Source organism: Sminthopsis crassicaudata, chromosome 2, assembly GCF_048593235.1.
Source record: "Sminthopsis crassicaudata isolate SCR6 chromosome 2, ASM4859323v1, whole genome shotgun sequence".
NCBI classification, from domain to species: domain Eukaryota; kingdom Metazoa; phylum Chordata; class Mammalia; order Dasyuromorphia; family Dasyuridae; genus Sminthopsis; species Sminthopsis crassicaudata.
Genome location: NC_133618.1, coordinates 173,483,313 through 173,505,539, shown reverse-complemented (window position 1 = coordinate 173,505,539; position 22,227 = coordinate 173,483,313). Strand labels below are relative to the sequence as shown.

General features: G+C 33.3%; 1 protein-coding gene across 2 annotated transcripts in view; it reads right to left on the bottom strand.

Moving 5' to 3' along the window:
* Nucleotides 1–22,227, bottom strand: part of HAO1 (hydroxyacid oxidase 1) — a 94,362-nt gene that overhangs the window by 54,097 nt on the left and 18,038 nt on the right. Inside the window, exon 1 of one of the 2 annotated variants that reach the window (XM_074287892.1) lies at nt 16,811–17,004. The exons of the other annotated variant lie outside the window; for it this stretch is intronic. Coding sequence (XP_074143993.1) covers nt 16,811–16,947 — 137 coding nt within the window. The 5' untranslated portion in view covers nt 16,948–17,004. Of the gene's footprint in view, nt 1–16,810; nt 17,005–22,227 lie in introns of those variants that run through there. 2 annotated transcript variants of the gene reach the window in all.

Sequence of the window (22,227 nt, the reverse complement as noted above, 5' to 3'; positions counted from 1 at the left end):
CTTACTATTTGCATTTGGAACTATGAAAAAATGAAGGCCTTTATATGAATCTGGATAAAAGGTGCTGTATATGTTTGTTGGTGTGAGGATACCTGAATGTGTATGTTGAAGATTAAATTTTTGGAAGGGGGGGAGGAGAAATGTAACTCCATTTCAAGGAGAGTATAGTTTAGTGGAAAGTGTACTGAACTAGAGGTCAGTAAATTTGAGTTCTATTTGCAGCTCTGCCCAAAATAGCTGAGTGATCTCATACAAATCACTTCTTCATTTCTCTGATCCCTAGTTTTCTCTTCTATAAAATGAGGTGACTGAACTCGACATTCTCTAGTCCCTGCCAGTCCTAACATTCCACAATTCTTAGATACAGTAATGTCTTTTTACATTGGATTTAATGAAGCCCTTGGCCACTGGGTGGGACTGTTCCACTAATAAACATGTGAGCACCTACTCTTCACAAACACTTCATTTCCCTTCCTGAACATGATGGAACATGATTCAATCAATGAATGGACAGAATGGTTTCAGATAAATGAATTAAAACACAGATTAAGAAAAATAAATGTCACAGGATAGGAAAAAAAGTTTATTTCATTTTTTGTACTGTCTCTCGAATTTTAATAGTGTAAAAAGTTCCCAGTGAGGAAATTCCCCTCTATCAGTTCAGATCAGCTACCTGCTCTGCAACACATAGTCTTTTTTTTTTTTTTTTTTTTTTTTTTGAGGCTAGGGTTAAGTGACTTGCCCAGGGTCACACAGCTAGGAAGTGTTAAGTGTCTGAGATCAAATTTGAATTCAGGTCCTCCTGAATTCAAGACTGGTGCTCTATTCACTGCGCCACCTAGCTGCCCAACACATAGTCTTTTAAAGGGTGCTAAGATCAATGGTCTAAAAAGTAAAGACTGGTATGAGTCTATTCCCTACTCTGGTACATGTTGTCCATATAAATTTGGACAAGTTGTTTAATCTGTCAATGTTCAGTAAAACTTTTAAAGACCACACGCATATATATATATATATATATATATATATATATATATATATATATATATATATATACTTTAATGACTGTTAAAAGTCTTCACAATATTTTGAGTATTGAGCCAAAATGATAACTGTAGATATTCAGACATGCAATAAATAACTATATGGCACATGATAAATGCTTCTTCTTGACTCAGTTGTGGGATTTGTTTAATCTTACAAACGAAGCAAAGGATGAGTTGTTTTATATTTGGAGATGTAGTCCAATACTGTCTAAAATAATTAAGGCTCCCTCTCTTTGAGTAAAATAGGGAAGCATAATTAATACTAGCTCTATTTTATACACCATTTTCTAGCACAGATACTCAGAGGACTGAAATATAATTTCTTACTTTGTAATTCTCTCTCTCTCTCTCTCTCTCTCTCTCTCTCTCTCTCTCTCTCTCTCTCTCTCTCTCTCTCTTCTCCCTCCTTCTCCCCCCCTCTTAGTTTCTTTCTCTTCCCTCTCTCTCTCTCTGTATGTCTCTGTCTCTGTTTCTCTTTTCTCTTCCCCCCACTGTGTGTGGGTGATAGATACCCATTGTTCCAATAGTTTTGGAGTAGTTTTCAATTATTAAACTATATATAAAGTATGTGTATATAAATACATAATCCATAAAATAGTTGCATATATCCCTGTGCCTCATGGACCTTATGCCTTTGGCCACTGGATACATTCAGTCAGAATGACCTAGGTTTAAATCACCCTCAAATACTTACTAATTCTTTGATTCTAGGGAAGTCACTTGACTTCTCATTGCTTAATTTCCTCAGCCAAAAAAATGGGACAAAAGTTGGACAGAATAGCCTTGAATGTTCCTTCCCCTTTAAATCTATGCTCCTATGACTTTCTTGTTTATCGATTATTTCTGATCTGATCCTACTTAGAGTCCTTCTTGTATGACTCTAACTGAATACTCAGCTGAGTGACAAAACTTATTATTCTCTTGTCCCTTATGATAATGGCTTATCTGGGGGGATTTTTTATATAGAGAGTCATGTACTATATCATATAATTCCTGGCATTAGCTTTCTGGTACTCTTGTCAACTACTCATTTTCCTCATATCCTGAGATGGATGTATTCTTTCCATAATTTCTCCATGTAGTATAGAGTCAGGGTTTCCAGTCAGGCATCTCAACACACACTTTGGTCCTGATCTTTTCATCCAGAGATAATCAGATGGAAAATGCAGATGAAACTACTTTTAATTTTCTGACTTCATTTTGGATTACTTTGTTTAGTTTCATGAAATAAATTAAGATGAATGGAACATTAGAAAGTATTTAAATCAAACATTTTCAGATCAGAAAACTAAATCCCAGAAAGGTTAAATAACTTGTTCAACATTACTAAACTAATCAAGTGAAAATTAGAATCAATGTCCAGTGGTCTTTTAAGTCCCAGCTTCTTAAACTGTGGTTCACAACCTGATATGGAATCTCATATCTACTTGTGGAAATTACAAAATTATGATTTGTTCTCAGAAAATGTTTGATTTGTATATATATTTTATAAACCCATATAACTAGGATCACGTAATAGTTTCTTGGCAAAAAAGTATCACAAGTGGAAAAAATGTTAGAAGCTCGGTTTTAGAGAATGATGTTTCAAAAATAATATGGCAACATTACAAAGCAACCAATGACAATAAAGGAATTTAAATCATAGACAATAAGACATAAAAGTAAAGGTGTATGGAATTGAATATTTTTAAACCTGAGTAAAGAACGCTTATATTGCATCGGCAATTGTTCTAGAAGAGCTTTCTAAATGCACTGGCAGCACCTTTATAGAACCTAGTTATATCTTAACTTTGGAAAGAATACATAGATAGAGATTGTGAAACATTTTTCCATTTAAATTTGTTTTTAAATAGTAGACAGGTCACTTTGTTTGCTGGCACAAAGCTAGAAAGCAAGGGGCTCAACTTTGGGGATCATCTAGTCACATTTGTATGGTATCTAAGTGAGAAAAATACAGAAAATATCACAGCATAAGTTCAAATCACTTTGTGAGTAATAACTTAAGAGAGTTTTTTCTCTTACTCACCTGTTATTTAGAATGAGAAAACCATATTCACTGCAAAAGACACTAGGTCATGTGGTAGGAAAGAGACTTTCATAATTCTTTATAACCATAGGCTATATTCTTAAATGTCTACCCTCTAGAATTACCTTCCATCAAGGATACTTCAGTTCTGAGAAAGCCACGAAAAGACTCAGGAGAGTGATGATTGAAAAGAGCACTTTGTCTGCATTAATGTGCCAGAGCAATAAATTACCATTAGTCCTAAGTGTAGCACAAAGAAGGGAATGCAAATGCTAAAACCTGATATTTGCCCTCTGTGGGTCTCTGACTTTAAGTAAGACCATGTTCCTATGAGTTTGCAGATTAAAAAACAAAACCCTTATCCATATTGGCTTTGGTGTCTGGACTGAAACTAGACTAGGAGGGTGTCCCAATCAGTAAGAGGGAATGACCTATGGCTGGAGAGCCATGAGAGTGACCTAGATGTTTCTTTCTGAATGTATAAGTAAAAGCTATGACAGTTGGAGACCCCTCTGGGCCACTAAGAGACATTCCCCTCTTTTTGAATGCCTTTGCAGTATTCATGGTGGAGATTCTCACTTTTGGCTAAGATTTTTTTTTCTAATTTTAATTTGAAATTTAAAATGAGGAAATTGCATATTGATTTTATAGAAACCATGACTTTAAATAGATCTAATGCTGATAGAAAATTCATTCTTAATGATTCATGGTCAGTTATTTTTAAATATATGTTAAGAAAAACAAAGGTCATACATATTTTATAAGGTTTATAAGGACCTAAAAAAAGTCTTAGATGTCAGACTGTATTCTCTGATCACCAACATTGCTTAAAGCTAAAGGAGAAAGAAAAATCTCTATCTGAAAAAACTTCAGTGTAGAGAATTTGTTTTGTTTTGTTTATTTTTTTTTTGCTTAATAAACAAAAATTCATCTAAAACTAGAGAACACGTATATGAATTAATGAAAAAATAACATATTAAGTATTTATTTTGTATATCATACCAGGAAAAGTACTGGGCATATAAACTGATGGTCCTCTCAAGAATTACATGCCAACATTGCAAAGTAACCCAAGACAACCAAAGGAATTTAAAGGGTAGATAATAGGACTAATAAAGGTACATGGAATTGGAATTTTTAAACTTCTCAAACATCTCACATTCTAATAAGAGCTGTAAGTCAAAAGGAAAGGCTCTTTAGTTATCAGAGTGAATAGTACAATCAAAAAGCAGGATCTTCAACACTGTTTACTTCTATCTAATCCTTGAGACACATTCTAAAAATTTTCCCAGCATTCATAGAGATGAGTAGAGGCAAAACAATTCCACTAAGTACACTCTAGTAGACTGGCCCAAAGACAAGAATTCTGAAATGTTTCACTTGAAAAATCATGAGTCACCACCAACAACAATATCTAATTCTCTGAAGCCTCAAAAAGAGTTACTTGTTTAGAGGGTGGGAGAAAGGGAGAGAATGCTACTATGCAGAATAAGCTACTTCACTGGTTTGACTATAACCAATTTAAATACCTTTATCTACCCTATCCATCAAATTAATTTTCTTATGTCACCTTTGTAGTGATTAAAGGAATCTGTGATACTTTTGAGACAACATGTTACAACTCCTGGTAAGACTGCACATTCAGAATAATTAGCTTACTCCTTAATTCAATCTAATTTTTTGTACTCTCTCAAATCCTTTTGAAATCCATAATACCAGAAAGTCCCATTTTTATAATTTCTTATTCAAGTTAGGGAATTGTTTCCAATGTAAATGTTACCTAAAAGTTAAAAAGTATCAGCTTTTTAATACTCACTGCCATCAATAAATCTACATGTTATTTAGAAGAAAACCAGATCCTGAACAATCCGAGAAAATGAATCTGAGTTTGATTTGGGGCAGGATCTTGGGAAAAATCCACAGTATCCTGCCTGCATGCTTACAAGCTTTTTTTTTTTTTTAGTGTAATAGAAAAGTCAACCTCATTGTTCTTTCATATAGGATTATAACTGAGATGAGCAAGAAGTTGTACACCATAGGGACACAGGATCATAGACCCAGAACTACAAGGGATTTCAAAGCTATTTGATACAATTCATCTACTTTACAGAAGAGAAAGCAGAGGTTCAGGGAACCTAAATTAATTACTTAAAACTACACTGAGCTTAAGGAACAGATAGGATTAGCCCCAAGTGACATAATATACTAATATAATGGGAAAAGTTCTGTTGCAGGAGTGAGAAAACGTTATGGGCCAGAACTCTTGTACTTAAAACAAGGATTATTACAAGATGCTAAATAGAATTAATAAGACAATGGTTCTCTAATGTAGCATGGTGATTAATAGTTCTCTACTTCAGTACATATACTTAGTACTTAATATAGTTCCACAAGATTCATACCTATGATAATGTAATTATAATAAAGTATATAACTGCCAGCAGGGACTAAGAGACAGATTCATTCATCTTCATCTCACATCACCATGAGTGGCCTCCTGCACTTCCCCACTGAGTCCAAGGCCTGTCTGAAAGGTTCTCAAGAAAGCTAGCTGGGTCCCAGGCAAGGAAACTAGATTGTGAAGGAGATAATAAAAGATTTGGATTTTAATACCTGGCTATTCTTGTGGTGATTACTCTACTGAAACGAAGGCTGCTCCAAGACCTCTAGAAAACCAACAGAGAACAATACATTTTGGCACCCAAACAGTGACTAAGGATTTACAGTCATCAGTCCAGACTGACACATCTTGAGTTCAATGGAAAAGCTTCCGATCCTGATTTCAGTGGAAAAGTCTCCAATCCTGAGTTTAGTGGACCCAGAAATTAGGGTAAGTACAAAAAATAGACAAGAAGGAAATTTTGTTAAGGGCTAAAGTAGTGTTTCAGCCGATACAGGACAAATGTTTAGAAAACAGCCTTCTTTTTCACCTCAAGGAAAATGTGTCAAAAGCTTAGTTAAACTCATAAAAAACAAAGGTTCACTTGTAACTTGGGAGCAGATATTTCTACTTTTAGAAACATTACAATACATATCTAAGGAAAAAGAATTAGATCCAGATGAGTGGAAATTAGTAGAAGAGCAACTAAGTGAATATTATAGTGATAATGGTCCTGATTCAATTCCTAAAAAAACACTCTATACATATAAATAGTTTTGATAATTTCACCTTATAAATAATGTCCATTTGTAATGAAATTAATTTTGATGAATGAAATAAAAATGAAAATGTAAATTTACCTAATAATAAAAACTTAAATAGTAAATTATGATAATGATGATGATATTTTTGAAGTTCACCAAAACACTTTATTATTATTCCACTAAAAAAAGGATGCTTAGGGTAAGAATAAAATTCTTATTATTTTACAAATGGAAAATTCTGTCCCAGGTTTTTAAAATAAACCAACAAGAAAGTTCTTATTTTTTAATGATATTATTTCTCCTTTTACTTTCCAAGGACCTAGCACATAGGGGCAGCTAGATGACACAGTGAGGGAATGGAGTACCAAACTTGAAGTTAGGAAGACTTTTCTTCAAATTGAGTCAAATTTATAAGAATAAAAAATAATTCCCCAATTGGCAAATGGTCAAATATATGGACAGACAATTTTCAGATGAAGAAATTAAAGAAGAAATCTATAGTCATATAAAAATGCTCCAAATCACTATTTATTAGACAAATGTAAATTAAAACAACTCTGAAGTATCATCTCACACCTATCAGGTTGGCTAGGATGACCTGAAAAGATAAGAATAAATGTTGGAGGAGATATGGAAAACTGGAACACTAATGCATTATAATTGGAGTTGTGAACTGGTCCAACCATTCTGGAGAACAATTTTGAACTTTTTCCAGAAGGTTATAAAACTGCATGTCCTTTGATCCATAGTAGCACTATTGGATCTGTATCTCAAAGAAAATAGGGGAAAGGATCCACATGAGTTTGTAGCAACTCGTTTTCATAGTGGCAAGGAACTGAAAACTGTGGAAGCTTAGTAAATGGTGAATGGATGAATAAGTTATGTTTTATGAATGTAATGGACTATTATTGCTCTATAAGAAATGATAAGCAGGTTCATTTCATAAAAGCCTAGAAAGACTTAAATGAATTCATGCTGAGTGAAATAGAACCAAGAGAGCATTATACATAGTAACAGCAAAATTATACAATAATCAAGTTTGATGGACTTGGCTCTTCTCAACAAGTGCTGATTCAAGGCACTTCTAATAGATTTAGGATGGAAAATGCCATCCCCATCTAGAGAGAGAACTATAAAGACTGAATGTGGATTAAAACATAGTATGGTCATCATCATCATTTTTGTTTCTTTCTCTACTTGTATTTTCTTTCTCATGGTTGTTTTCCTTTTGATTTGATTTTTCTTGCACAACATGACAAATGCACATAAAAAATTCCAGATAATATGGTATTTATCTTATCCGTATATACTTGAGGAAGAATTATATGGGGGAATGGGAAAAGGAAAAGTCTCAGGTTTTAGATTAACCATATCTCCTTCCCCTTAACAAGAGGAAGACCTTATCAGCTTTGAAAAATTAAGAAGCCACTGGATAAGAAATGATTAACTTGACTTTAGGGATAGAGCCAAGATGGTGGAGGGAAGCCAGGAAGCAGCTAAAGCTCCCAATTTCACTCAGAAACTACATGAAACCAAGCCTCTGGACAGAGTGACAGAATGAAATCACTCTCCAGCTCAAGATAGATTGGAAAAACTTCAAGCAAGGTCATTCTCACTGATGTGAAAGGAGCTTTCAGAACACCTCAGACAGAGTCTGGAAAAGCCTATGAGAGGCTTTTAATCATAGGACATCAGCAACTGAGACCCTCAATCTTGGCTCAGAAGCAGAGCAAAACATTAGAATTGTCCTCAGTCCCCCAGCTCACAAGACAAATTCTGGGAAACTAGTCTGTTTCCTGGAAAGAACAGATACAGCAAACCCCTGCAAACACAAGGAAACCCTGTGCCCAAAGCCAAAGCTCAAAGCTGCACAGGAAGTTTGGGACAGCTCCCCCTTTACTCCAGGAGCAGAGTTCAACCTTAAAAGCATAAAAAATAGGAAATATCAGAAGTAAAGGAAAGAAAATGGACAAGAACAGAAAAGAACCTTGACCATAGAAAGCTACTAAGGAAGAGCAAAACACCCACTCAGATGAGGACAAATGTCCACAGAGGAAATCTCAAAGAGTAATATGAATTTGTCTCAGGCCCAAAGAGGCTTCTCAAAAGTGGTCATAAAAGACTTTAAAAGGCAAATAAGAGAGATAGAAGGAAAAAATGAGAGAAGAAATGAGAGATAAGCAAGAGAGTCAACAGCTTGCAAAAGGAAGGCAATTCCTTAAAAAATACAAATCGCCAAATGCAAAGAAAAAAAAATCCACTGAAGAAAATAATATCTTCAAAAGTAGAATTAGAATTAACCAAATAGAAAAAGAGATACAAAAGCTTGCCGAAGAAAATCACACATTATAAACTAAAATGAAGAAAGTAGAAACTAATAACTCTACGAGACATCAATAATCAATTAAACTTTAAAAAAAAAAATGAAGAAAATGTAAAATAATTAATTGGAAAAACAGCTGACCTGGACAATAGACCCAGGAGAGACCTTTTTTTTTTTTTTTTTTTTTCTTGCTTTTCTTTCTTTCTTTCTTTTTATTATAGCTTTTTATTTACAAGTTATATGCATGGGCAATTTTACAGCATTGACAATTGCCAAACCTTTTGTTCCAACTTTTCCCTCCTTCCCTCTACTCCCTCCCCCAGATGGCAGATTGACCAATACATGTTAAATATGTTAAAGTATAAATTAAATATAATATTAGTATACATGTCCAAACAGTTATTTTGTTCAAAAAGAATCAGACTTTGAAATAGTGTACCATTAGCCTGTGAGGGAAATCAAAAATTCAGGCGGACAAAGGTAGAGGGATTGGGACTTCTGTTTAGTGGTTCAGTCATCTCCCAGAGTTCTTTCTCTGGGTGTAGCTGGTTCAATTCATTACTGCTTTATTGGAGCTGATTTGGTTCATCTCATTGTTGAAGAGGGCCAGATCCATCAAAATTGATCATTATATAGTATTGTTGTTGAAGTGTATAATGATCTCCTGGTCCTGCTCATTTCACTCATGTAAGTCCCTCCAGGCCTTTTTGAAATCACCCTGTGGTCATTTCTTACAGAACAATAATATTCCATAATATTTATGTACCACAGTTTATTCAGCCATTCTCCAATTGATGGGCATCCATTCAGTTTCCAGTTTCTGGCCACTACAAAGAGGGCTGCCACAAACATCCTTGCACATACAGGTCTCTTTCCCTTCTTTAAAATCCAGGAGAGACAATTTAAAAATTATTGGCCTCCCTGAAGGCCATGATCAAAAAAAGAGATTGGATAGTATTCTTCAAGAGATAATCAAAGAAAAATACCTTGATATTCTAGAATGAGAGGAGGGAATACTGATTGAAAGAATCCATTGATCACCTTTGGAAAGAGATTCCACAAGGAAAGCCCCAAGGAATATTATTGCAAAATTCCAGAACTACAATTTCAAAGAAAATATACTCCAAACTGCCAGACAAAAACAATTCAAATATCAAGGAGCAATAGTTGGGATTACCCAGACTTGGTGCCTTCTACAATAAAGGGCTTAGAATACCATAATCCAGAAGACAAAGGATCTGCAGTCAAAACCAAGAATTGACTACCCAGTGAGCATCAAATTTCCGGGAAGGCAATGGATCTTCAATAAAGTAAGAGACTTTCATTCATTTCTATTTAAAAAAACAAAAACAAAAACAAAAACCCAGAACTTCAATCTTCAAACATAGGACTAAAAAGCATAGAAAGATAAACAGGTGAAAAACAAATTATTCAAAGTTAAATTGTTTTTATCCCTAGATGGTAAAATTATATCTGTAAATCTTGAGAAATGTATCTGGTAGTGGGGCAAATGAAGCGGGGTATCACATGGACACAGGGTGTGGTTGAAAATGGACTGGTGATGATATCAAAGAAAAAGTCATTAAGGGGTGGAAAAAGGACTATACAGGAAGAAGAAGAAAGGGGAATTTTAATGGGAACAATTAGATCACATAAAGAGGGAGAAACGGCCTGTTGAAATGGAATAAAAGAAAGGAGCAAGCTGAGCATTGTCTGAAGCTTGATCTCATCAATTTTGGCTCGAAGATGGAATAAGTCATTCAGTTGGGTATAAAAATTTATCTAACCCTGTAAAAAATAGGACAAGACAAAGGGAAGAAAATGGAGGGGCTGAATAGGAGGAAGGGCAGAAGCACTAGGGAAAAAAATGGTAAGAAGAGGGGTATAAAAAGATAAGATAGTGGGTAGGGTGGATCCAAAAAAAAAAAAAAAATCCAAAACACTACTAAAGAAATCAAAGAGAGAATAAAAGTATATACAGGGGAGAAAATAGGATAGAGGGAAATACAGAACTAGTAATCATAACTGTGAATGTGAATGGGATGAACTCTTGTAAAGAGCAGGAGATTGTTTTAATCCTACTACAAGGTGTTAACTCAGTGGAATTGATAAGACAGTGGTTATCTAGTTTAGCATGTGAGTTCTCTAGTTCAGTATGATTGACTTAATTGATTTAATCTTTTTTTTTAATTTTAATTTTATTTTATAATTATAACTTTTTTTTTTTTGACAGTACATACGCATGGGTAATTTTTTACAACATTATCCCTTGCACTTACTTCTGTTCAGAATTTTTCCCTTCCTCCCCCAACCCCCTCCCCCGGATGGCAGGCAGTCTTATACATGTTAAATATATTACAATATATTCTAGATACAATATATGTGTGTAGAACCGAATTTCTTGTTGCACAGGAAGAATTGGATTCAGAAGGTAAAAATAACAGTTTACACTCATTTCCAAGTGTTCCTTTTCTGGATGTAGCTGATTCTGTCCATCATTAATCAACTGGAATTGGATTAGCTCTTCTCTATGTTGAAGATATCCACTTCCATCAGAATACATCCTCATACAGTATCATTTTTGAAGTGTATAATGATCCCCTAGTTCTGCTCGTTTCACTCAGCATCAGTTGATGTAAGTCTCTCCAAGCCTCTCTGTATTCCTCCTGTTGGTCATTTCTTACAGAACAATAATATTCCATAACATTCATATCCATAATTTACCCAACCATTCTCCAATTGATGGACATCCATTCATCTTCCAGCTTCTAGCCACTATGAAAAGGGCTGCCACAAACATTTTGGCACATACAGGTCCCTTTCCCTTCTTTAGTATTTCCTTGGGATATAAACCCAGTAGTAGCACTGCTGGATCAAAAGGTATGCACATTTTGATAACTTTTTGGGCATAATTCCAGATTGCTCTCCAGAATGGTTGGATTCTTTCACAACTCCACCAACAATGCATCAGTGTCCCAGTTTTCCCACAGCCCCTCCAACATTCATCATTATTTGTTCCTGTCATCTTAGCCAATCTGACAGGTGTATAGTGATATCTCAGAGTTGTCTTAATTTGCATTTCTCTGATCAATAATGATTTGGAACACTCTTTCATATGAGCGGAAATAGTTTTAATTTCATCATCTGAAAATTGTCTGTTCATATACTTTGACCATTTATCAATTGGAGAATGGCTTGATTTCTTATAAATTAAAGTCAATTCTCTGTATATTTTAGAGATGAGGCCTTTATCAGAACCTTTAACTGTAAAAATGTTTTCCCAATTTGTTACTTCCCTTCTAATCTTGTTTGCATTAGTTTTGTTTGTGCAACTTTTTAATTTGGTGTAATCAAAATGTTCTATTTTGTGATCAATAATGGTCTCTAATAATTGATTTAATCTTAAAACAACTCAGTAGAATTAAGATAATGATTCTCTAGTACTTAGTATAGTTCTACAAGTTGACACCTATTCTAAAAGATTGACACCTACAATGATGTACTTATAATAGAGTATATAAGAGCTAAGAAATCTGGGAAGGAAGACAGACTTCAAGATAGAGACAGTCCTGGCAGCTCTCCTGCCTCCTGCACTGAAACCAAGACCCATTCCAGAGGGCCTCTAAAAAGCTAGCCTGGGGCCCCAGGTGAAGGAAACAGACTGTGAAGGAAAGAATAAAGACTTTGGACTTTATCCTTGACTGTTGTCATGGTGATTATTCTGCTGAAACCAAGGCTGGTCCAAAGGCCCTCCAGAAAGCTAATGGGGGCATTACAAACTCTCTCATAAAATGGAAGCAAATAGCAGAGTGGATTAAAAAACACAATCTTACAATATGTTGTTTACAAGAAACACATTTGACACAGAGAGACATATACAGAATAAAAGTAAAAAGATAGAACAGAATTTACTATGCTTTAGCTAAAGTATAAAAAGCAGAGGTAGCAATTCTGATCTCAGATAAAGCAAAACTAAAAATAGATCTAATTAAAAGAAATAAGGAAGGAAAGTACATCTTGATAAAGGGCATCATAAACAATGAAGTATTAATGATATTAAATGTATATGTAACAAGTAGTAGAGCATACAGATTCCAAGAGAAGATATTAAGCTAGTTACAGGAAGAAGTAGACAACAAAATTATTTTACTGGGAAACTTCAACCTTCCTCTCTCAGAATCAGAAAAATCTAACCACAAAATAAACAAGAAAGAAACTAGAGAGGTTAATAGGATCAAAGAAAAGCTAGATATGATAGACCTCTGGAGAAATTTGAATAAAGACAGACAGGAATACAATTTTTTGGTAGCACATGGCACTTACACAAAAATTAACCATGTATTAGGACCTAAAAACCTCACAATCAAATGCAGAAAAGCATAAATAGTAAATGTTTCCTTTTCAAACCACAACTCAATAAAAATTACATTCAATAAAGGGCCAGAGAAATTTAAATTGGCCAGGGAAAGAGCCAATTGGAAATTAAATAATTTAATTCTAAAGAATGAGTGGGTCAAACAATAAATCACAAAAACAATCCATAATTATATCCAAGAGAATGACAATAATGATACAACATACCAAAACCTATAAAATGCAGTCAAAGAAGTTGTTAGGGAAAATTTTATATCTCTAAATAGCTACACGAATAAAATAGAGAAATTGGGCATGCAACTAAAAAAGCTAAAAAAAAAAAGAAAAAATAAATAAAAAGCCCCATTAAACAATAAATTAGAAATTGAAACTAGGAAAACTATTAAACTAATTAATAAAACTAAGAATTGGTTTTATGAAAAAATAACATCAAAATAGATAAACTTTTGGTTAATTTGATTAGAAAAAGGAAAGGAAAAAAATCACCAGCACCAAAAATGAAAAGGGTGAACTTACCACAAGTGAAAAATAAATTAAAGCAATAAATAGGAGCTATTTTGCCTAACTGTATGGCATCATATCTGACAATCTAACTGAAATATTTACAAAACTACAAATTGCTCAGACTAACAGAAGAAATAAACTATTTAATAGTCCCATTTTGGAAAAAGAAATTGAACAAGTCATTAATGAACTCCTTAAGAAAGAATCTCCAGGGCCATATGAATTCAAAAGTGAATCCTACCAAACATTTAAAGAACAATTCCAATATGAGGTAAACTATTTTTAAAAATAGGTATAGGAGGAGTACTGCCAATTTCCTTCTATAAAACAAATGTGATACTGATACCTAAACCAGGAAAAGTCAAAATAGAGAAAAAAACTACAGATGAATCTCTCTAATGAATACCAATGCAAACTTTTTAAATAAAATATTAGTAAAGAGATTATAGCAATTTATCAACAGGATAATACACCAGAACCAAGTGGAATATATACCAGGAATAAAGGTCTGCTTCAATATCAGGAAAATAATACCACAATCAACCATATCAAGAACAAAAACAACAGAAATCATATGATAATCTCATTAGATACAGAAAAATGTTTTGACAAATATAGCACCCATTCCTGTTAAAAATACTAGAGAGCATAGAGATAAAAGGAGTTTTCCTTAAAATAATAAGCACTATCTATCTAAAATCTACAGCAAGCATTATTTGTAATGGAGAGAAACTGGATGCATTACTGATAAGATCAGGGGTGAAACAAGGATGCCCATTATCACCACTAATATTCAACATTGTGCTAGACATGTCGACTTTGGCGATAAAAAAAGGAAAAGAAATTAAAGGAATTTGAATAGGCAATGAGGAAACAAAGCTTCTTTCTTCACAGATGATATGATGATATAAAGAATCCTAGAAAATCAGCCAAAAAATCTATTGCAAATAATTAACAGCTTTAGCTTAGCTTTTAAAGGAAAACTGTAAAATAATATGTCAGAAACTTGGCATAGACCTATATCTCACTGGATCTGTATCTCAAGGAAATTATAAGGAAGGGAGAAGGACCCACATGTGCAAAAACATTTGTAGCACAATTTTTGTGGTAGCAAAGAATTGGAAAATGAGTAGATGCCCATCAATTGGGGGAATGGCTGAACAAGTTGTGGTATATGAAGGTAATTGAATATTATTGTTCTGTAAAAAATGATAAACAAGTTGAGTTTAGAAAGGCTTGGAAAGATTTACATGAACTGATGATGCTGAGTGCAGAACCAGGAATTTTACACAATGACAGCAAAAATATGCAATTATGAAAGACTTGGTTCTTCTTGGTGATTCAGTGATCCAAAGCAATCCCAATAGACTTTGGATAAAAAATGCCATCAGTATCCAGAAAAAAACTGTGAAAATTGAATGTAAATCAACACAAGCTGTGTTCACTTCTTTTTTCTGTTTCTATTTTTTTTTTTTATCTTTCCCATGGCTTTTCCCTTTTATTCTGATTTTCTCTCCCAATATATTCATAATACAATGTGTATTAAAATAAATAAACAAAAAAATAATTGCACATCTTTAATCTATATTGAATTACTTGATGTCTTGTGGAAAGGGGAGAGAAGGGAGGGAGAAAAATCTGGAACACAAAGTCTAACAAAAATAAATGCTGAAAACTATCTTTACATGTATTTGGAAAATAAAATACTATAGAAAATTTAAAGAAAATAAAAATGTGATGATCAACTATGAAAAGCTTAGCTCTTCTTAGCAATATGGTGATTTAGGACAATAGATTTGGGATAGAAAATGCTATCTGTATCCAAACAGATCTGCAGAGACTGAATGCAAATTGAAGCATACTACTCTCACCTTTTTTTTTTAATTTTGTTTTCTTGTTTTTATTTCTTGTTGTTTTCCCCTTTTGTTCTGATTTTACTTTTGCAACATGAATAATATAGAAACATGCTTAAAATGATTGTATATGTATAACCTGTATCAGATTGATTGATGCCTTAGGGATCAGGGGAAACTTAAAAGGAGGAAATAAGGGAAAAAAAAACATTGGAACTCAAAATCTTACAAAAATTAATGTTGAAAACTATCTTTATATGTAATTGGAAAAATAAAATACTATTGAATTTTTTAAAAAATGACTGCCCTTGGGGAAGTCAAATTTTGTCTCTGATACTTTTCTAGATGGGCAGGCCATTTAATCCTGTTTGCCTCAGTTTCTCATCAATAAAATGAGCTGAAGAAGGAAATAGCAAATCACATTAGTATCTTTGCCAAGAAAACTCCAAATGGTGTCACAAAAAGTTGGACATGACTGAAAAATTACTGAACATCCAACCAGGCACATAATAATCAATAAGCACTTATTTGTTTATTCATTAATTTGTTATCATCAAGGATATAGTGAGATATTGTGACAGTGACAATGTAACAATTGTAGATATAATGAACATACTATTTCCCTACATAGGACAATACCATTGCTGATGGTAACATAAATAGTGTAGAACATTTAATTCTCTATTCCCTTATTTCTAAAATTGAATGACAGTGATTGAATGGCTAGAGGAAAAGTATCAATCCCATGTAATTGCACAGATTATGAGGAGTCATTTCCCTGTTCTTCAATATTTATCTTTATGATGAAAAGATACAAGTCATCCTGCCAACTTATCTTTGAAAAAGAAAAAAAAAATATCAAGGGAATCAGCATTTTTAGAAATAAAAAGGAAACATTTTTGGAGGAAAGTTGAAATGTTTCAAAGATTAAAGATTAAGCCTACTTACATAAATTAAAATCTGAAGTGTTAGATATGCCTAGGCAGCAAGCAAAATGAATGCCAGTAGAATGAGGATGTGATCTCTAGAGGCTTCCCAAAAAGCATGGGTAAGGGAGAAAAGCACTATCACAAGTGCTTATCTGAATTTGTTGCTATGTTCACATAAAGTCAAATATAAAGTTTTGACTCTTCCATGTGAGGCAAATACTACCACCTCGATAGGCAACAGGCACATTAAGCAACACAGAAAGATTCTGGAGATATAGTAGTTTAAATCACTTGATTCTGTAGAATTAAAAATATATAGTATGAAATTATTTATAAACTCAATATTTTTAAACATTTAACAAGAGGCCTATAGAAAGGACAACATGGATGGGTTTTAGGATACATTCCTCCAGAGGCCACCCATATTAACAAGATAATAGATTCATTGAAGTAGTATTTTTAAGGTCCACTTCACACAAATTTTATATACACCTAAATCTCCTGACAAAAAACACACAGACATGTATCAACACACATGCACATAATCAGAAAGTATATTTAGAAACTATTAACCTCATAACAAAAGAATATATTTTTTTGAATTGCCTTACCTTGAAAATGCAGCAATATTATCAGCTAAAGTTTCTTGATCATTAGCACCAGATCGATAATAATCATAAATGGACTTTTGAAGAACTGATTTTGCATATTTTTCAAAATCATCAATACAAACTGGCCTGGGGAACATTTTGCAGGTTCTTGGTGTTCATAGCCTTTCTGCTTTGCTTTTTATACACTGATGATCCCTTTATTTGTAAATCATTAATATGACACATTTCCAAAGTTCACTTCAGGAATATGTTATTCACAAAAGTGCACAAACAAGTAACCAATAGGCCACCTAGACTTTGATATCCCAGTCTCCAAAAGAATATCTATGCCCAAATTATATACATTTTGCATGAATCTATCATAAAAAGCGAGGGACTTGTTCCTTGTAGTCAGCCAAAACACACACACACACACACACACACACACACACACACACACACACACACACACACATATGTGTGTATCTCTCATTCTATCTATATCTTGGCTGCCACTATCTACATGCCACTTCAGATGATATGTCTGCCATTGAAGTCATGTCTTTGGATATTATTGCTATGGAGGTAAAATATTCATGTGTTATAAAAGAAGCTTAGATCTCATTTCTAATACATATTATCAATGTAACCTAAGCAAGTCTTTTAACTATGCTGGCCTCATTTTTCTTTTATATTCTCAGTTTCTGATGAAAGAATGGTGAGGGTGGGAAAAAATGGTCTTTATTAAATGCTACTATTTTCCAGGCACTATGCAAAATGTTTTGAAAATGGTATTCATTTAATCCCCACAACAACCTTGAATTTACAATTAAGAAACTTGAAGTAGGAGTGGTCAGTACCACAGCTACTAAATGTTGAAGCTGAATTTCATTCAGGTTTTCCCTGTTCTAGGTCCAGTCATCTAGAAATCAGCCTATAAAGGTCCTTTTCAATTCTAGAGTGTCATCCACTTGACCTATCATTTATTTGCATAATAGTAAGCAGGACCTTAAAAAGAAGAAGTTCAACCTTAATAAAATAAGCTAAGGTAAGAAGGTAGGAGGTAGTTGTGGAAAGAAGCACCTTAAAGGATTAAAGATCATACCATATTGGAGCCCCAATTTCTTAATTTGTTGAACTAAAATAGATGATCTAGAAGAGTACTTTCATTTTGTTTAGTTTATAGATTGGAGCATTGGAGTCATAAAAAATTGAATTCAAATCCTAACCCTATAGTTTATTTTGTGAATATGGACAATTTATTGAACCTCATTGCATCTTTTTTGTTGCTGCTGTTTAGTTGTTTTCAGTCATGTCTGACTTTGTCAGACTTTTCAAGGTTTTCTTTGCAAAGATACAAGAGTGTTTTTCATTTCCTTCTGCTCATTTTACAGAGGAGGAAACTAAGGCAAAAAGGGTTTAGTAATTAGTATATAGCTAATATCTGAGGCCAGATTTGAACTGAGATCTTCCTGATTCCAGGCTCAGCACTCTATTACTGTGCCACCTAGCTGCTCTTTTTGCACCTAAATTTCTTTATTTTTTAAAATGGAGATAATAATACATATAAAATATACCTAATGCTGCTGTTATGAGGTTCAAATAAAAGATCATACATGTAAAGAACTTTGTAAATTGTTTAATGATATTTTATTTTCCCAAATACATGGAAAGATAGTTTTCAACATCCATCTTCACAAAGTCTTGTGTTCCAGATTTTTCTCTCTTTCTTTCTCTCCCTGCATCCCCAAGACAACAAGAATCTGATATAGGTTAAATGTGTGCAAATCTCCTAAACATATTTCTACATTCATCTTGCTGAGCAAAAATCAAAAAACAAACAAACAAAAAAAAAATATATAAGGAGAGGAAAAAAACAACAAAGGTGAAAATATTATGCTTTAATCTATGTTCAATCTTCATAGTTTTCTCTTTGGATGGGGATGGCATTTTTCTATCCCAAGTCTATCGGAACTGCCTTAAATCACCTTATTATTGGAAAGAGTCAGAGGGACTCACAGTTGATCATCACATAATCTTATTGGTACTATGTGCAATGTTTTCTTGGTTCTGTTCACTTCACTTAGAATTAGTTCATGCAAGTCTTTCCAGGATTTTCTATTTCTTTTAGAATGATAATAGTCCATTACATTTACATGTCATAACTTATTTAGCCATTCCCCAACTGAAAGGCATCAACTCAATTTATAGGTCTTTGCCATTAAACTTTGTAAATGGTAAAGCAATAAATGTCTTATATTTGAATTAAGTATGGAATCAGGTTGCTGGATCAGTCAGCCCATACTTTATATAGGCCAATCGTCATTATAATTATCATGACTATAAATCTAAACAAAGAGAATAGGTCCATGTGGACAATGAAGTATGATTTCTGAGGCAGCTAACACCGATCCAAGATTGCAAAGGGTTAGGAAGTTGTCCCCAAATTGGAAGAATGACTTAAAAAGGAAAGGTAGCCTGGGGAGACATCTGTACTTCAATAGGAAGAGATGCAGAGGAAAAAGGAAGTAGATATTTACATTTAATTAGAGAGAGCCTTACTAATAAGGCCTGTTTTGAAAATAGGAAAATTTAGGGGAAACACTAATTTTTTTTAACTTCAACTGAAGTTACAACTGAATAAACATAAAGAAGGAATGCTACAGTCAACATGAGAGTGAGTGGGACAATGAAAGAAGGACTAATAGAGAGCCTGTGTGAAGAGACCCCAGAGATCACTACCACCAAAACCAAGACTAGGACTTCAGGGTTACCAGAGAGGCTTTGGTCTGGGGCCCTATACTTCTGTATATACTTCTGTACTTCTGCCTCTGCTGGTCCTCTGTAGATAGATTTAAGATATTTTTTTGTTTTATGCTTTATAGAGTGATAAAAAACTGGTTTTGAATTACTGCAATCACTCTCACTGAGTGTCAGTGAGAAACTCACTAAACTTCTCTGGATCCTAGTGTCCTACGGTAAAATGAAAGGGAAATGAATTTTGTGAGTGAAATTATTAAAATAGAATTTAATGTTATTACAATTAGTTGGATTTGGAACTGTTCAAAGAACTAGAATCAAAAATTTGTCATAGAATGATGTTGACTTGAAGAAAACTGTCTAGTTGAGTGTCCAATAGTTCTTTTTTTGGCCCACTGATGTTCATTCAGTATTTTCATCAATTATTTAGATGAAAGCATGACTGCTGAATGCTTATAGAATTTTTAGATGACGACAAAAACCTCACTTGGCTAGAACATTGAGGCAAATATAAAGAAATGTAATGGCATGTACGTATATAAAGTCCTACAATTGTATTTAATAAAATTAAAAAAAAAAAAAAACCTTCACATGTACAAATGAGGAGAGCATGTGTGAAAAATTTCCAAGAAACTAAGGTATTTAATAGACTATATGCCCATTAAGGAAACAAGGTAGAATCATGGCTAAAGAATAGGGATTAGATCCAGGAAGACCAGTGCCTCTTTATCACATTGGCTGTTATCACTTGAAACAGTCACTTAATCTCTAAGTATCATGAGACAATACTCTGAGATTATAAATTAGACAGTTACTACTTATCTGCATTTCCTACATCAACCGAATCAAAGATCTGGATGAAAAAAAAAAAAAGCCCATTTTGAGTCAATAATGTGAAAAGGAACAACAAAGAGAAAAGACTAGGGCTTGCCTAGATTTTCCCAAACAACTTTCAGGAACATTACAGTACGAATTCTCAAGTGACAGAACCTCCACAACAATGGAGTAAAACAATTTTCTACCCCAAGACAACTTGGAAAAAAAGGTTTGTTGCACTGGAGTGAAAGTGGAGCACTGGATGCACCAGTACAGACCAGCCACAGGAAACCAGGAATAGACCTTGGGGATGACTGATCCAATAAACTCAAAGTTTTCAAAAATAATTGTTTAAAATTATTTTTATAAATCATTGGGGAATATATTAAATATTTTTTTCACAATAGTATAATAACCAGAATGGAGGAAGGAATAATCCTCTTGTATCCTTAGTCTAATAATATTTGAGCTATTGGTTACTCTAATTGCCACATTTATTTTTTTTTAATTTTTCCTTAAATTTTTTTTATTTATTTTACAAATATTTATTATCTTTATCTCCCACTGTTCCCCACAATTGAACAATAAAAACAGATAACAAAAAAACTACATAGTAAATATGTATTGTCCAACAAAACAAATTCCCACATTGGTCATGTTTATAAATGTATTTCTTGTTCTGCATTTTAAGTCCATGACTTCTTTGGCAGGAGGTATGAAGCAAGTTTCATTTTCAGTTCATTGGTCAGAGTTCTAAATCTTTTTAAGCTATTTTTTTTTCTTAATAATGTATATTATTTTCATTGTATAGGTTCCCCTAATACAACTTGAATTATTTCACAGAGCCCTTTTTTATATCTTCTGAAATCTTCTATTTTGTCATTATTAATGACACAATGATATTCTATTACATTCATACACTACAATTTATTTCCCCAAAAGACTGTTATTATCTTCGTGTTATGATAAAAAATGTGCTATAAATAATTTTGTACAAATTTATTCTTTTACTTTGTTTTTTATCCTTTTAGTGCATAATGGATTTCATATTTATAAAAGATTTTTGTAAGATGGAGAAAATCCAAAACTGAGTGACCATTCCACATAACAATCAGTTGAAGAGAAGGTCCTTAAAGAGGACCTGCTAATTATCTCCAAGTGTTTGAAGGGTTCCTATGGAGGAGAAAGAGGATGAGGGTAGAAGGGAGCTTTCATTTCTCAAAATCTGAAATTCTGAAGGAGTTCAGAGAAAGAAGAGTTGAAAACAAAGCTTATCTATTCCATAGTACTGTCTAAGCCTATGTTCCTCTCCATGTTTCATATGTTTCTCTTGTTTTGATCATGTGTATGTTTTGTAAAAATGATTATTTATAATTCAAAAGAATGGTGAAATGTAGTAAAAAAAAAAAAAAAAAAAAAAAGTTTTCTACCAAACTAAAATACAGATTATTCTCATTTATTGGCATAAAGGCTGGTAAGAATATAATTGAAAGATATCATCCATATATAATACAAAAATATTGCTGTGGTCAATATTTTTTTTTCCTTTCTGTTATCTGGTAACAGAGATGGTTTATTCCCAAAATGACTTTGTGAAGTAGTAAAATCAGATAATCACTATCAGTTTGGGAATTGCTGAGAGAAGGTGAGTTCCAGCAAATTTCTATGAGCTATATTTCTTTCCCATTAAACTATTTATGTCTTATTTAATTATATCTTCATTAGGACTGATAATAATTGTTACCTATATATCTTAAAATTAAGTCATCTAATTAGAAAAAGAAATCTGAGTCATTTTGATAGTCATTTCAAAATATAAACTTAATCTAACATGGCTCCATGTTATGCAGATTTTAGTACAC